This window comes from Phyllostomus hastatus, unplaced genomic scaffold (genome assembly GCF_019186645.2).
Source record: "Phyllostomus hastatus isolate PE091 unplaced genomic scaffold, TTU_PhHast_1.1 phas_scaffold_501, whole genome shotgun sequence".
In the NCBI taxonomy this organism is placed as follows: Eukaryota; Metazoa; Chordata; class Mammalia; order Chiroptera; family Phyllostomidae; genus Phyllostomus; species Phyllostomus hastatus.
The window spans coordinates 54,235,500-54,249,345 of NW_025334033.1; the positions used below are offsets into that span (position 1 = coordinate 54,235,500).

General features: G+C 42.2%; 1 protein-coding gene across 20 annotated transcripts in view; it reads left to right on the forward strand.

Annotated features, from left to right (window-relative positions):
* NRXN3 (neurexin 3) overlaps window positions 1-13,846 on the forward strand; it is a 1,483,875-nt gene that overhangs the window by 702,112 nt on the left and 767,917 nt on the right. For 13 of the 20 annotated variants that reach the window (XR_006783763.1, XM_045822499.1, XM_045822491.1 and 10 more), the window contains 3 exons: window positions 3,049-3,430; window positions 4,236-4,426; window positions 5,467-5,640. Coding sequence is in view for 18 of the 20 variants with exons in the window: in XM_045822499.1 (XP_045678455.1) it covers window positions 3,049-3,430; window positions 4,236-4,426; window positions 5,467-5,640 (747 nt within the window). In the remaining 2 variants the exon portion in view is untranslated. Of the gene's footprint in view, window positions 1-3,048; window positions 3,431-4,235; window positions 4,427-5,466; window positions 5,641-10,007; window positions 10,035-13,846 lie in introns of all 20 variants that reach the window. The other 7 variants (XR_006783762.1, XM_045822497.1, XM_045822489.1 and 4 more) reach the window with 1 other exon arrangement.

Here is a 13,846-nt window from a genome sequence, read left to right on the forward strand (position 1 = left end):
TCCCTTCCCCGTCATTCTCCAGCTCCTGCCCCCAGCCCTGATATGGACAGTGATAGCCAAACTGACCCTGGATATTTATTCCCAGTATGTCGTTGTTTTAGAGCATAGGAATTTACGTGAGGCTACTTTGCATTTTCATGACCTGTCCAGTTTTCAATACTGTGCAATTTTATACGGTAATTCTTTCTCCTAGTTATTCAATTGTTAGCAGATTTATGTTGCATTTTGATTTTTGGTCTATTAGAATTTTATATTTAGTTAACCAACATCATTATTTTATTTTTGCTTATATTAAGAGAATGATTTATAACTAGTTGTCAAAATACCACACAGACGCTCATAAAATTCAAATCTGATTTTCGTGCATATGAGGGATTGTTTGAATTAGGTCTTGAGCGTGCCCCCACACAGATGAAATTAATATTGAGCATCTGAGAGTGTGATCTGCTTGAACCTCCCAAATATTGAAGTTAAAGGGACCCAAGAAAATATAGCTCCCTCTTTGTTGCCACCTGCGCTCTACGCCAATAGAGGAGAAAACGTAAGGCAGGTAGAAATCAAACATGAGTTTTATGAATGATAACACTGATATTTAAAAATGTGGCCAGCATCCACTGAACCTCAGAATTGGTTGGAATTGCCCACTGGAGCCCTAAGTCAGGACTGGGGCAGGTGTCCTCCACTGGAGGGGGGCTTGCTCCTCTAGCACCCGGGCTGTGGGTGAGTGGGGGAGATGGGGTATTTCCTGAGGGCAGCTTGCTCCCCTAAAGGGAAACAGGAAGTGCCAGGGTCTGGGCTATAGAAAGTTTTTCTTTGCAGATTATCTTTAATCTTTCAGATTATGTCACTCCTTTTCCTCAGGGAAGTTGTAAAAGGTGGGGGGAGGGGTAAGGAGATGCCAGGAGTGTCTTACTGGTGGAGTTGCTTTCATGTGAAAGATAATGGGGTAGGGCAGGCAGAGGGAATTCCCCTTCCCTTCCCTTTAAAACGCTGGGACCTGAGGACGTGACTGGTTAAATTGTAAGGACTCATCTGTGTATGAATGCTGAGGGAGCCACTGTCTACTCTGGCCATACTAGAGATGTTTTCACTGACTTTATGGCTAAAATGTCCAGTCTCTTTGTATCTTTTTCAAGCCTGCCTCATTATCCCTGCTTCAGTGTCTCAGCACTTTTGGGTAAACCAGGTGAGGAAGGGTCTAATAGTTTGTGTCAGCTGGAGGTCTCTCAGTTACGAATGTCAGAAGCTCAACTCAGATGCTTCCAGCACAACGTTTAATTCAAGTCCAGAGGTGGCTGGCTGGACCCCGATCTTCACAGGACATCGCCCTAGAGAAACTGTGTTTCCCCATGCCATGGCTGTTTTCTGGGTCCCCCGTCTCCTCGGGTGGGCCCCATCCCTCTGGTTACCACACGGCCTCCCGAGGCTTTCTTGTCACCCCTTCAGCAAGCCTTCTTTGCAAAGACACCTCCTCCATACATGTTCCAGCAAAACCCCTGCCACTGAACACCACTGGATTAGCTGGGGTTGTTGCCAGTGCAGTGGTTCTGAGAGTGGTTTCTAGAACAGCCACATAAGCCTCAACTCGGAACTTGGTAGAAATGCAAATTCTCAGGCCTCCCCCAGACTTTTGAAACAGAAATTCTAGGGGTGGGGGAGGGGTGCCAATTAACTTGTTTTAATAATCCCTCCACATGATTCAGATGCAAGCTAGAGTTTAAAGACTGCTTCTTAGTCCTTAGGTTTTACTCTAAGGCTGGGGGGGAAAATAGGTTGAGTGGTTCAGTCTAAGTGGCTTGATTACTTCGGGAGCTAGAATGAGGTCAGCTTCATCCAGCCCAGATGGTTTAAGAGTGAAGTGGGGAGGGTAGCCTCCTAAAAGGAAATCAAGTGTTATTATCAGAACAAGCAACAGTTACTGGGAAAATAAAATTAACTTTCTCCAAAAGTACAGTCATGCCCTTTTAACAACAGGGATCCAGTCTAAGGATGTGTCCTCAGGCGATCTTGTTGCTCGAACGTCAAGGAGCGTGCTGACGGAGACCTGGATGGTGTAGTTTACTGCACACGCAGGTTGTATGGTGTAGCCCGTTGCTGCTAGGCTCCAGGTCTGTGCAGCATGCTCCTGCACAAAACAACATGGGATTAAATCCAGCACAAGAGAAAACGATGCAGTCAAGACATGCAGTAAACACAAGTGGTGTGAGGCTGCTGCCAGTGTAACTCAGCCTGCTGTTTTACAGCAAACTTCTGTTTTGTAAGTGGGAAGAGTACGTGCCAGAATAATGATAACAATCTAGTATGGTAAATAGATAAACTGGTAACATAGTTGTTCATTATCCTTATCAACTATCCAATATTAGGTCCTGTATGTAATAGTATGTGCTATACTTGAACACGACTGGCAGCGCAGGAGGTCTGCTTACAACAGCACCCCCGTGTATGCGTGACTAATGCATCTCACTGCGAAGTTGCTACAGCTACAATATCACTAGGCGTTAGGAATTTTAGCTCCATTGTAATATTAGGGGACCATTGTCGTGTATGTGGTCTGCTGTTGACCAAAAACATCGTTATGTGGTGCATGACTCTACTAGGTACTGAGTCATTAGGTGATGAATTACTACACCAAGAAACATTTGGTAGTGAATACCTAAGGCTTGTTTGTTGTGTGTTTACAAGGGTAAGGGGAAAAAAGTCTTTTCTTCTTATAGTGTGTAGCAATACCCAGTTGTTTTTCTGAATGGAGAAAACATAGTTTAATCAGGTAACTTGAGTTACGCAAGTCCTCATACTTTCTCCTATATGATGGGACAGCTGAGCAGCTGGATAAGAACATGGGATGCAGGCTATGTGACTTGAGCCAAAAACTCGCTCCCCTACTGAGGCCATGTCAAATATATACAATAGTATTTTGTTTTCTGGAACTGGCTCAAGAAAACTGAATATTTTGTGTGGGGAAAAATCAGATCTAAAAAAATATAATAAAGGTGCTATTGCAAAACATGACAACTTTTCTTGTTGCCACCTCCTTTATTATTTTCACAGGTACAATGCTGGGAGATCACACCCGCTTGGAATTCCACAACATTGAAACTGGTATCATGACCGAGAAACGTTACATCTCCGTTGTGCCCTCCAGTTTCATCGGCCACTTGCAGAGCCTCATGTTTAACGGCTTGCTCTACATCGACTTATGCAAAAATGGCGACATTGACTACTGTGAACTGAAGGCGCGTTTTGGGCTGAGGAACATCATTGCTGACCCTGTCACCTTCAAGACCAAGAGCAGCTACCTGAGCCTGGCCACCCTGCAGGCCTACACCTCCATGCACCTCTTCTTCCAGTTCAAGACCACCTCAGCTGATGGTTTTATTCTCTTCAATAGTGGTGATGGCAATGACTTCATTGCAGTTGAGCTAGTCAAAGGGTAAGTGGGAGGGGACATGTAGTTTATAGTAGATACCTCAGTTCAAGCCTTGAGCAAAATATGGACGTAAAAAGAAGTGTCCATTTTACTCTCTAGCCTCTATTTGTGGTATGTGCTCTCATCCTCATGGATTTAAAATATTTATTTAATGATTAGGGCTGGAAGGAAGAGACTAAGTTTATTTAAAGTCTGTTAATCAAATACTGTCAGATGTTTTGCTATGAAATGTAGCCTTTAAAACTATGGGAAAAAAAACCCTTATTTTTGCAAAAAAAGGAATATGGGGCTCATAGCATCTATCTCTGAGTTAGCAGTACTATCTATAACCACTAAATTTATAGGAAGAAATGAAGTATAGATATTTTTAGTACTACTATGACTCCAAAAATGTAAATTTGAAAAATCTATTCTATCTTCAAGACATTTTACTACCATGTGCTGGAAAATAGTCAAAAAAGAAAAAAAAAGCAAAAGCCAAAACAAAACCTGAAAGGCCCATGATTGACTGTGATTGCAAGTGTCGCCCCCTATTGTTGGGGAGTGTACCACCTTCACCACTCCCTGGCTCTGACTTTTGCTAGGTAGTGTTAAAGGAGTAGACTCTGGGAGTATGAAACTGAAGTGAAGTCTGACAGAAGAGGATCTGCCTCTTCTTGTATCCTAACTCAAGCTTTAATTAATCCTGTGTGATGCCAGTGGAGTGTGGAGTGTGCAGGATTGGAAGACTCAGATGTCATTATCCACACATTGCCATTAAATGGCTTCAGGGGATCTCGAGTCATTGGGTGGTTGTTTTCCCTCCTAGGTACATCCACTATGTATTTGACCTCGGAAATGGCCCCAACGTGATCAAAGGCAACAGTGACCGCCCCCTGAATGACAACCAGTGGCACAACGTCGTCATCACCCGGGACAACAGTAACACTCACAGCCTGAAAGTGGACACTAAGGTGGTCACTCAGGTTATCAATGGTGCCAAAAATCTGGATTTGAAAGGTAAACGTTGCAAAGGAGTTTATCCTTGCTAGAGCATTTCTTACAATTGAGAGGCTGTTTCCAGAGGCAAACTATAGGCTTTGAGCACTCTGCATTGTTGATGCATCATGCACATTCTACTTTAACAACATTGAATTACAGCATAATGCAATGAAGGTATTCCATTTTTACTTGACCACTCCTCAAGGTGTGGTTCATTTTCTCTGTGTACCTTGGGACTGGGGGATGAGATGGTAAATGTGAAAATGAGGCCTTGGCTGGGTGGCTCAGCTAGTTGGAGCATCATCTTGCACACCAAAAGGTTGTAGGTTCTAATCCTCATCAAGGCACATACCTAGGATTCAGTTTCAAGTCTCCATTTGGGGCTTGTACAGAAAGCAACTGATTGATGTTTCTCTCTCACATCAGTGTTTTTCTCTCTCTCCCTTCCTCTCTCCAAAATCAATAATAAAAAGTATCTTCAGGTGAGGATAAAATATTGCCAAAGTGAGGAGAGAACCTCACACAGAGGAAGGAATATAGGTTTTGGAATCTTAGTTGAATTATTTACTGTCTGGGTGATTTTGGTAAAAAGTTTTTTGCCTGGTATACCCTCTGTACACTTTTTTTTTCAAGATGAAGATAGTAATCATTGCTGAGTTTATGGGCTTTTAGGAAGTTTGATAGCATAGTGTCTGTAAGACCCTCAGCATGCTATTGGTAACAGGCACATAAAATGCACTCAATAAATGGTTTTGTTGAAAACATTGTTAATCTTTACTGTAAAATGGTAACAGTACCTACCTGATAGACTCCATATGGTGATTAAAATTTATGAGATGATGTTTATAAAATTTCTTATGTGTATATCTAACACATAAGAAATGTTAGTTTTCTTCTTTGTACAGTGTAGAAACTCTGGCAGTTATTTTGTTTATGCTGTTTTTCTTCCCCAGCTCTGTTACCATTATCTAAATAAATGGTCTCAAGTACATTGGCTTTAGTTGATGAGGTTTCCAGTCCTTTACTCATTTGCTTTTACTACCTCCTTTCCTCTCCAGGTGACCTCTACATGGCAGGTCTGGCCCAAGGCATGTACAGCAACCTCCCAAAGCTCGTGGCCTCCCGGGATGGCTTCCAGGGCTGTCTGGCATCCGTGGACTTGAACGGGCGCCTGCCGGACCTCATCAATGATGCCCTCCACCGGAGCGGACAGATCGAGCGCGGCTGTGAAGGTATGGCCTTCTTTTTTGTTACGCTGCAGCCTTGTTGCAAGCACCCAGCCTCTCTGCTGCCTCTGCCAGTGCCCCCTTCCTCAGTTGACCAGTCCTTTCCGATCCCACTCACCATCCGACATTGCACCACCATCAGCGTCCTCCTGTCATTGCTGGCTGAGTATGTGAAGACATGTGCCACAGGCTCCAGGAATGTATGTTGGCAGATGTCTCCCCAGTCACATACTTGCTGTGAGGACCTGTCTCGGCACTGACATCAGGCTTCTCCTGACTTGTGTCTTTGCTTCCAGTGTGGCTGAAAGGGGAACTTTTATTTATGCTGTAACACATGGGGAGGTACGAACCAGAGACTTTTATGGATGTCGCCATTAACAAAGTGTTTCTTATGTTGCTAATGGTGACTTATTATTTAATGCAAACACAGCAGGAGGTCGGAAAATGATGTCAAAATGCCATGAGGATGGAAGGAAACTAACATTTATTGAGTACTCAGGAGATGTCAGGCTCTGCTAAGCAGAGCTTGGTGTCCTGTGGTCGGCTTTGGTATTAAAAAGCCTTGGATTTAGGTCCAGATAGTAGCTCTGGTTAGCTGTGTAACAATCGACGAGTCACATAACCTCTCTGAGCTACATCATTCTCACCTATAAAATGGGGCAATAAAATTTACCTTAACAGGTACTATCCATAGATCAGACGTATACATTAAATGCCTGGTATGCACATAGTAAGTACTCAGTAAATGGTAGGATTGTTACTTACAGATATTATTTCCTGTGAGACACATTTCATGGTGAGACACTGCATGCTCACCAGTGCAGCACAACAAACCATGCTCAGCCTGTTTCTCTAGGTGATCCAGTGTCTGTCTCTTCAGATATTCATCTAATTTTACAGGCCTTCCTTCTCGAGTCCGACAGCTCTTTACTATATGAAAAGTAATCTAGTTCTAACCAGCAGAGGGCAGCAGTGAACATTTTCAGCCTTTTCTGGGTGGGCTGAGAAGGTGTCTGACTCTTAACCGTACAGGCAAAGAGATGCCTGACCTGTCACCAGGATCTGCTGCGTGTTCTTTCGTCTGGTTGAGCCTCATGGTCCTTTGTGCAATCTGTTGTGTCTCCTCGTGCCCCTCCTTCATTTACTACAGTGATTTTCAACCTTTTTCATCTCATGGCACACATAACCAACCGTATGACTACAGTTCTGTGGCACTCCAAAAAAAAATCATTTTTTTGGCAGATCTGACAAAAAAAGATATAATTTTTATTGATTCACACCAGATGGCTATTGTTGTGTGGGCTGTTGTCATTTTTTTTTATTTGGCACTTGAAGGGAAAAGAGGTCAGTGCCCCTGACTAAATAGTCAGGTACTGCATCTTTAAAAGTTATTGCAGCACACGGGTTGAAAATCGCTGATTTAATACATCGAACCTGTTCATTCATCTCCTGCATTCAGCTTCATTTATCACTCTGTTCTTAACCAGCTTTCATCCGGGTTTGCTCACCACAAAGCATATTTTTATAAAAGCTTCCCATTAGCTTCCCAGGCTGATTTGTAGTATGGAACTTACTTCTCTTTGCCTATGAGGCATTAGTAATAAGGCTGATTATTGGCAGTTTTCCTTAGCCAGGAATTCCCCTTAAACTCTGTGGGCCTGATATGGGGTGGGGGGTGTGTGTATGAGTGTCAGAAGGTTGGGAATCACCAAGCACTTAAAGCAGCCCCTTTGCTTTCTTCCCCTGGGAATGCACAACTTCAATTAACTCAAGAATTTTTGCCTTATTGCCCTGCTTTTAGTCTTTTTGGCTGTTAGAAGGCAATCCTGAAATAGATGCAGCATTTGGGAATTAAACTGGGTATCTTAAATTACAAGATTGTGGAATGACGGTAAATCCAATTATCCTGGAATAATTCATCATAGTAAGTTACATCATATTATAAAAGCACATATTAAAAAGCATAAGGCACTTTTCAAATCTTAAAGATTTTAATCATGCTATCAATTCTTCGGATTAAAAACTTAACAGGGATCATCCATTTAACTCTACAGCAATGTGCCTGGTAGAAATATAATGAGTTACATATGTAATTTTGAAAAATTTTCTTATAACTGCATTTTAAAAAGGTAGAAATTAGTAGTTAATTTTAATTTTATTTTTATGTAACTTAAACCAACATATCCAAAATATTATCATTTTAGCATGTTAAGACATTTTACTTTTTTTCACACTAAGACTTGAAAGTCGAGTGTGTTTTACACTAGTAGCACACCTCAATTCAGACCACACACCTTTTCAGTGCTCAATAGTTCCATGTGTCTGTGGCCGCTGTATAGGGAGCACAGTTCTACAGACTATAAAAATCAGAGTGTAAGGACATAAAGCTGTAGTATCAGTGAAAAGGGAGTCTAAACTAACTTTTATAAAAGTGGATTAAAATGTGTAATATAAAGGGGGGCAATGGATCCTAGTGAAGAAAGTTTTAAGAAAAGCAGAAAGGGCATTAGTGAAAAGATATTACCCATTACATTGAAGAAAATGTCCCTATCCCTACCTACACCTCTATGTGCATTTCTGTGTGACTCATCACAGGCATTACGGTGGGTTCTGACCTTCCTCTGAGGATGGGTGATTGTTCAAAGCTGAATGTGGCTCTGCCATCCGAATCTATGGCAAGTCCCATGGGCCTAATAACATTGCACTCTATTGCCATGGAGATAATTGCGATTGTTACCCAGAGCGCATTATGACTGCCCCGCTGGGGGGGATGAAGTGGAGGATGAGTGCTGAGGGAAGGAGGTCCTTGTTTATTGTACACAGATGACTTGGATAATTAGCCTAAGTGGCCAGGAAAAATGGCCAAAAAGTGGGTTAAGGCATAAATTGCTGTCATCGGGAATTTGCACCATTGCGAATAAGCCCTTCTAAGAGATCCCAGGAGCTCTTTAGGGTGCTGGGGAAGATGATGGGGAAGGAAATCAAGGACACAGAACCTTGGAGATGCTGCAAAAAGTGCCGTTGTCATTCTGAAGCTCTGTATAGAGTAGGAGGCCCCCAAGAAGGCCTTTGAGTGTTAGGCAGTGTGGGGGTCACAGGAAACATGACTCATTTCTCGACTCATCATTTCCGTGTATAGAATAGGAAGCAGGTAGGGGGTGATGAGTCATTGCTAAGAACTAAGACCTGAATCTCTTCAAGATGTTAAATATATTTTATTCTCACATATCTGGGGTATACAGGCCAAGATATATCATAGGTTCTTGTCAATGTCATTGATAATGACACTTCAAGATGCTTAATTAGCAAATGTATTACTTTCTCTATAATATCTAAACCAAAATAGTTCAAAATTATTTTAATAACATGTTAACCCAATACTCACTGGCTCTCAATTATTTATACTAAGAAAAAAAACACAGCATTTTGAACAAGGTGTTCACTTTATATGAAGAGTGTATAATTTAGATTAAGTATGATTTCTGGACAACTCTTAGCCAAAATCTAACAGTGACTCACAACCTCTTAATCTGGGCTAAGACTTTTAGTACAGATTCAAAAAATCAGAATTTTATAATAATGCCTGCTTCAATACTCAGCTGGTAAATATCTTTCTCTCTGGTGGCCAGCGTTGCTGCAGAGGCATTTATTGGCTAGAAATGCAATTCCACAATCGCAGATGGCAAACACCTGACAGAAGCACAATTCTTCATTTTGAGATCAGCACAAATGAAGTAAAAGGACATCGCTTTGGTGTCTTTTTTGCCCACAGCCATTTGGATTTAGCTGTATTTTTATAAATTAAACAAATCGAGCTGTTTGATAGCCCCAAATCACCTTGCCCAATGCCCTTGATACAAATGCCCAATTGTAGTGCTATATTCCTTGGTGGCACTTTTAGGAGGTTACGTGGACTGCTCCCAAGTGACTCTTCCATGCTTAACTCCTACATGTGCAGAATTATTTTTGTGGCCTCTGGTTGTGCACATGTGTCTTTCAGTCTAACCATGCACTACCCTTATTCCTTGATGTTTATCCTGACTGGTAGAGAATCATTTCTCTGGACCATATGCCTGGGGGTTGGCTGTGTGTATGGGGGAAGGCTCTTGTGACCACTGCTTGTGCTTTGTCAAGTCTAGTGTCCCCCGTCCCTGCTCTGCTCACGTGGCTCTGACAAAGCCTGCTCCGCCCTGGTCTGTGCATCCCCCGTCTGTGCTGTCTCTGGAGAACCTGTAGAGCATTTCAATTGTCTGTTTGAGTGATGTTGGTTATGCTGATTGTATTTTCATTTCTGTAATGTTGCCCTGGTTTACTCTACCTCTTACTAACCTCTGGTTATTGTTTCCACCTTTTCTGTTCTTTTGCTAACAAAGTTGCGTTGACCAAAGCTGACCTGCAAGGTAGAGAAGGTTCTTGTTCCCATTATCCTTTTGGATTGAAAGGTGCCCTGTGTAACCCTTGGTATCTTTTCTTTAGAGGTCTTCAAGCTGTCATACTTCTTGGACAGCAGCGGTTGTGGGAGGGGGCTGAACTCTGTGTTCTTCAGAAAGAGTGGCAGAAAACCCAGATCCATGCATAAAGAATGACAACAAAGGCAAGATAGGAACGTGACTCTGTCTGGGGGGAACCTTAAAGAGGTTTGACAGCATCCCATACAGTGACTGCCCACAAAACACATTAATCTAGTTCTGGAAATGGTCGAACGCCTCTCCCAGTGGTTACCATGGAGGGGTTGTCTATTTTCAATGTATTCACTACAGGTAGAAGGTAGCACTTGTAAAAAGGAAAGGGAAAAAAGGCCACTTGAGTTCTTAATTTATTATTGTCTGGGTCAGGGAGGTCATCTCTCAGAGCAGGATTTTTGAATGCTTGGGCAAGAGAATGTCATTTTCTCTGAACTTATTTGAAGAGAGTATTGTTAGGCATTTGGGTGACATTAATATCATTAAAGTGTTCTAAAGATTTATATTTCCTGTTGGGGATTTTGGTTGAGCACTTTAATTTCCTGTTTTGTAATCCAAAGAAAAATGCATCCTTGGGGAAGAAGAGAGTCTGTCGGTTTAATCCCAAATACCCTTTAAAATGCCTTCACGGGAGATCTCAAGTGAATCGACGGCAGAAGCTGCCTCTTCTATTGCAAAAAGGGGCACCTTCCCAACTCAGGATGGTTCGCTGGTCCTGTTGTGTCAGGCTGCTCTGACTCAGAATAACGAGCCAGGCACAGGCTTTTCAGGTATCTTTCGGCTGATAGCTATGCAGAGGACTGGGCTTCAGATGGTCTCTGCACCGTTTGCAATCAGCAAAAACTGTGGGACGTGATTAAGACAAAGATAGCTTTAAAGATTACTTTTCACACGAAAGATCATTTACTTCTCGGAGACTGGTTATATGTCTTGCAGGTAGCCAGTACAAGTGTCCATCTCTTGGGTGCACATCACTAATAAGGCCTTTCTCTAGCCATTTTAATAACTCTTTTCCCTTTATCCCCTTTTAGCAGATTTACATATATGCCAATATGTAATAAAATTAATGAAAAGAACCTACTGGATTAGTATTTTGAAGTCCAAGGTAGCTATGGGATAGCTTTCATTTTCCAAGTATCTAGGGCCCTTTCAGTGATACTGAAGGCTGTTGTGATAAGACATTCTGTTTAATTGTCAAAATAGGTCTACACGGCACTGTGGAAATGCAGGGGAGGGAAATGGGGGCAGGATCCGATCTACACTAAGAGGCAGTCCAAAGTTGTCCTATCTCCTCATGAACAGATCTACTAGATACAACTAGACAACTGTATCTGCTTGTAGGTTACCACTTCGTGGCAAGTGCTATGTGGATTTTGAATCCCCAGAACCTAGCAAAGGTCTTCTTATATAGGAACTCCATATGCAGAAAAATGGTCTTCAAGTTTCCACTCAAAGGAAAATGATGTGTGGGAATTGTACAAAGAACTGATTGATTTCTACACCCATTGTAAATTGTGCAGATACAGATTTGAGGGGATAATAGTTTAGAGTTTCTTCACTTTCCCATTTGTAGAAGCAGTCTGGTCATTTGGATGGTTTTTGTGTTATTACTCCACTGACCCAAACTCTCTTCCAACGAGAGTTTGGAACGACTTGCAATGACTTGACAGTCTCTTTGTTTGTGGCAGGAGCTACTTTTCTTTGTAATTATTTTGGGCCATCTTACTCTTTCCCCATTTTATGGCAAAAGGCCTTCATGATGAAAATACTTTTACTTTTTGTTTTCCTGACATTGGCATATGGAACAATACTTAGGCTGGCTTCGTGAGCAGCAACCTGTGGGCACAGATAGTACCAATCACCACTGAGTGTAAGTGTGGTGAAGAACACATGATGGAGGAGTGAGATAGTATGAAATGTGGAGGCAACTGGTATTCAGAAAGAAATACAATGAAGAGATCTAAAAAGTGAAATCATGAGTCTAGACAGGTCAACAGCTTGCTTGATTGTGTTGTTGAATTTAATAGGAACTCAGCTACTTCCATGTAACAGGCACTCAGCTACGTATTGGAGTTACAGCTGGAATACAGTCTCTGACTCTAAATAAATCAGAAGGCGATCAGCCAGCAATCACAGCATAGAGTGTAAACGGCTGTGCCAGAATGGATCTGGAGCACACCTTGAGGATGTGGAGGAGGACTGTTGGGCTGTGTGAGGTGACGGTAGTTATGGGTGGTGCTCAGAGATTTTCTCAGGTGGAGGTGAAACTTAGCCCGAAGGACAACATGTGTTATTAGGTGGATGGGAGAGGGGAGCACATTCCAGAGCTTGGCCAGTTTAGGGACCTACAAGAAGCTCAATTTGGCAAAAAATAATGTGCCCATAGGCATGTAGTCAAAGATGAGGAACAGGATGGAGACAGGTGAAGACAGACTTTCCATATAAGGAATTTGACTTCACCACTAGGTGCTGTAAGGAGACTTGGGTTCAGTTTTCACTTTATCAAGATCACTGGCAGCAGGTGGCAGAGTGAATGAGGATAAGAACCAGAAGCAAAGAGCAGAGTTAGGAGGGAAGTGGCATATTTCCAGACAGAGAGAAGAAGCATGAGCCTAATGCCTATTACTTTACCTGGCTGGAAAGGTACCGGTTTCCCTCCCAGATCAAACCTCTGAGGAGTGAGGAAGAAAATGAGCTTTCCCTCTTGTTCATTTTTCCACCACCCCACAGTGTTACTCTGTCCCATAGGTGATGCACTTACACATTATGACAAAAGGTGTCAAGGAAGCACAGCACTGACCAGGTCAGATTTTGCATCCCTTCAGCTAGGAGAGAGAATGGGATGGGAGGTGTTCCCCTGATGGGAGGTGCAGTCCTTTGAATCTCAGGGTCCCTTGAATAGAATGACAATATCTGTGGTCCTTTCAGAAGTAGTTTTCTAATTTCTATTTATTTGCAAGAGGGCATCCCTAGAGAGGAAAGGATTCCCTAAAAGCCTGTCCATGTGAGAAAGGAGCTGCACAACTATAAAAAAAGTGCTCTTTGACCCTTTGGGAGTGAGGCAGATGACTCATAAACTATGAGAAATAAAAGAATAGTTCTTTATAGGGTTAGGTGATTAATCAGAATATCTTCTCCCCACTTTCTATTCTGACTCCCCTAGCAACTTTTATTTCTGGAGTCGAATGGCTTCTTTTCTAGTAATGTATGTTGTCCCTTTGCCCCAATAGTAGCTAGGTGGTGGTTGGTGGGGATTGATTAGATCAGGTTCTAAGTGCTATGTGTCTTAAGTCAATAAATGTATTGGATTCGGATGCCTTGAAAACCTGAAGATCCCTTCAAGTCATTTTAGATGAGTTGACATCAGCCGAACACATCTAGTATGTCAAGTGCATTTTAGTTCTCCAACTTTCTTTACTGTGAAGACTATAGTTCCCCACTTCATTTTTTCCAAAGCACAGGGCTGCATCATATTCACCATTGTGTTTTACAAAATAAAATGTGGCATTTGACCTAATACAAATCAGTTCCTCAAATGCTTTGCATTAGGGGAAATAAGAAAGAGAGGAACTAAATGAAATTCCCACAGTGGTTCCTGACTCTTATTCGTCAACACTATGTACCAGGTTTCTCACAGAACTGTGTAATTATGCTTTACTACCTTAGTGTGTCTTATTTCTAGACCTCAGACTGACTACATACCAAACTAAAATGGGTGGAGACAACTTGATTTTCCTTCCCCACAGAAT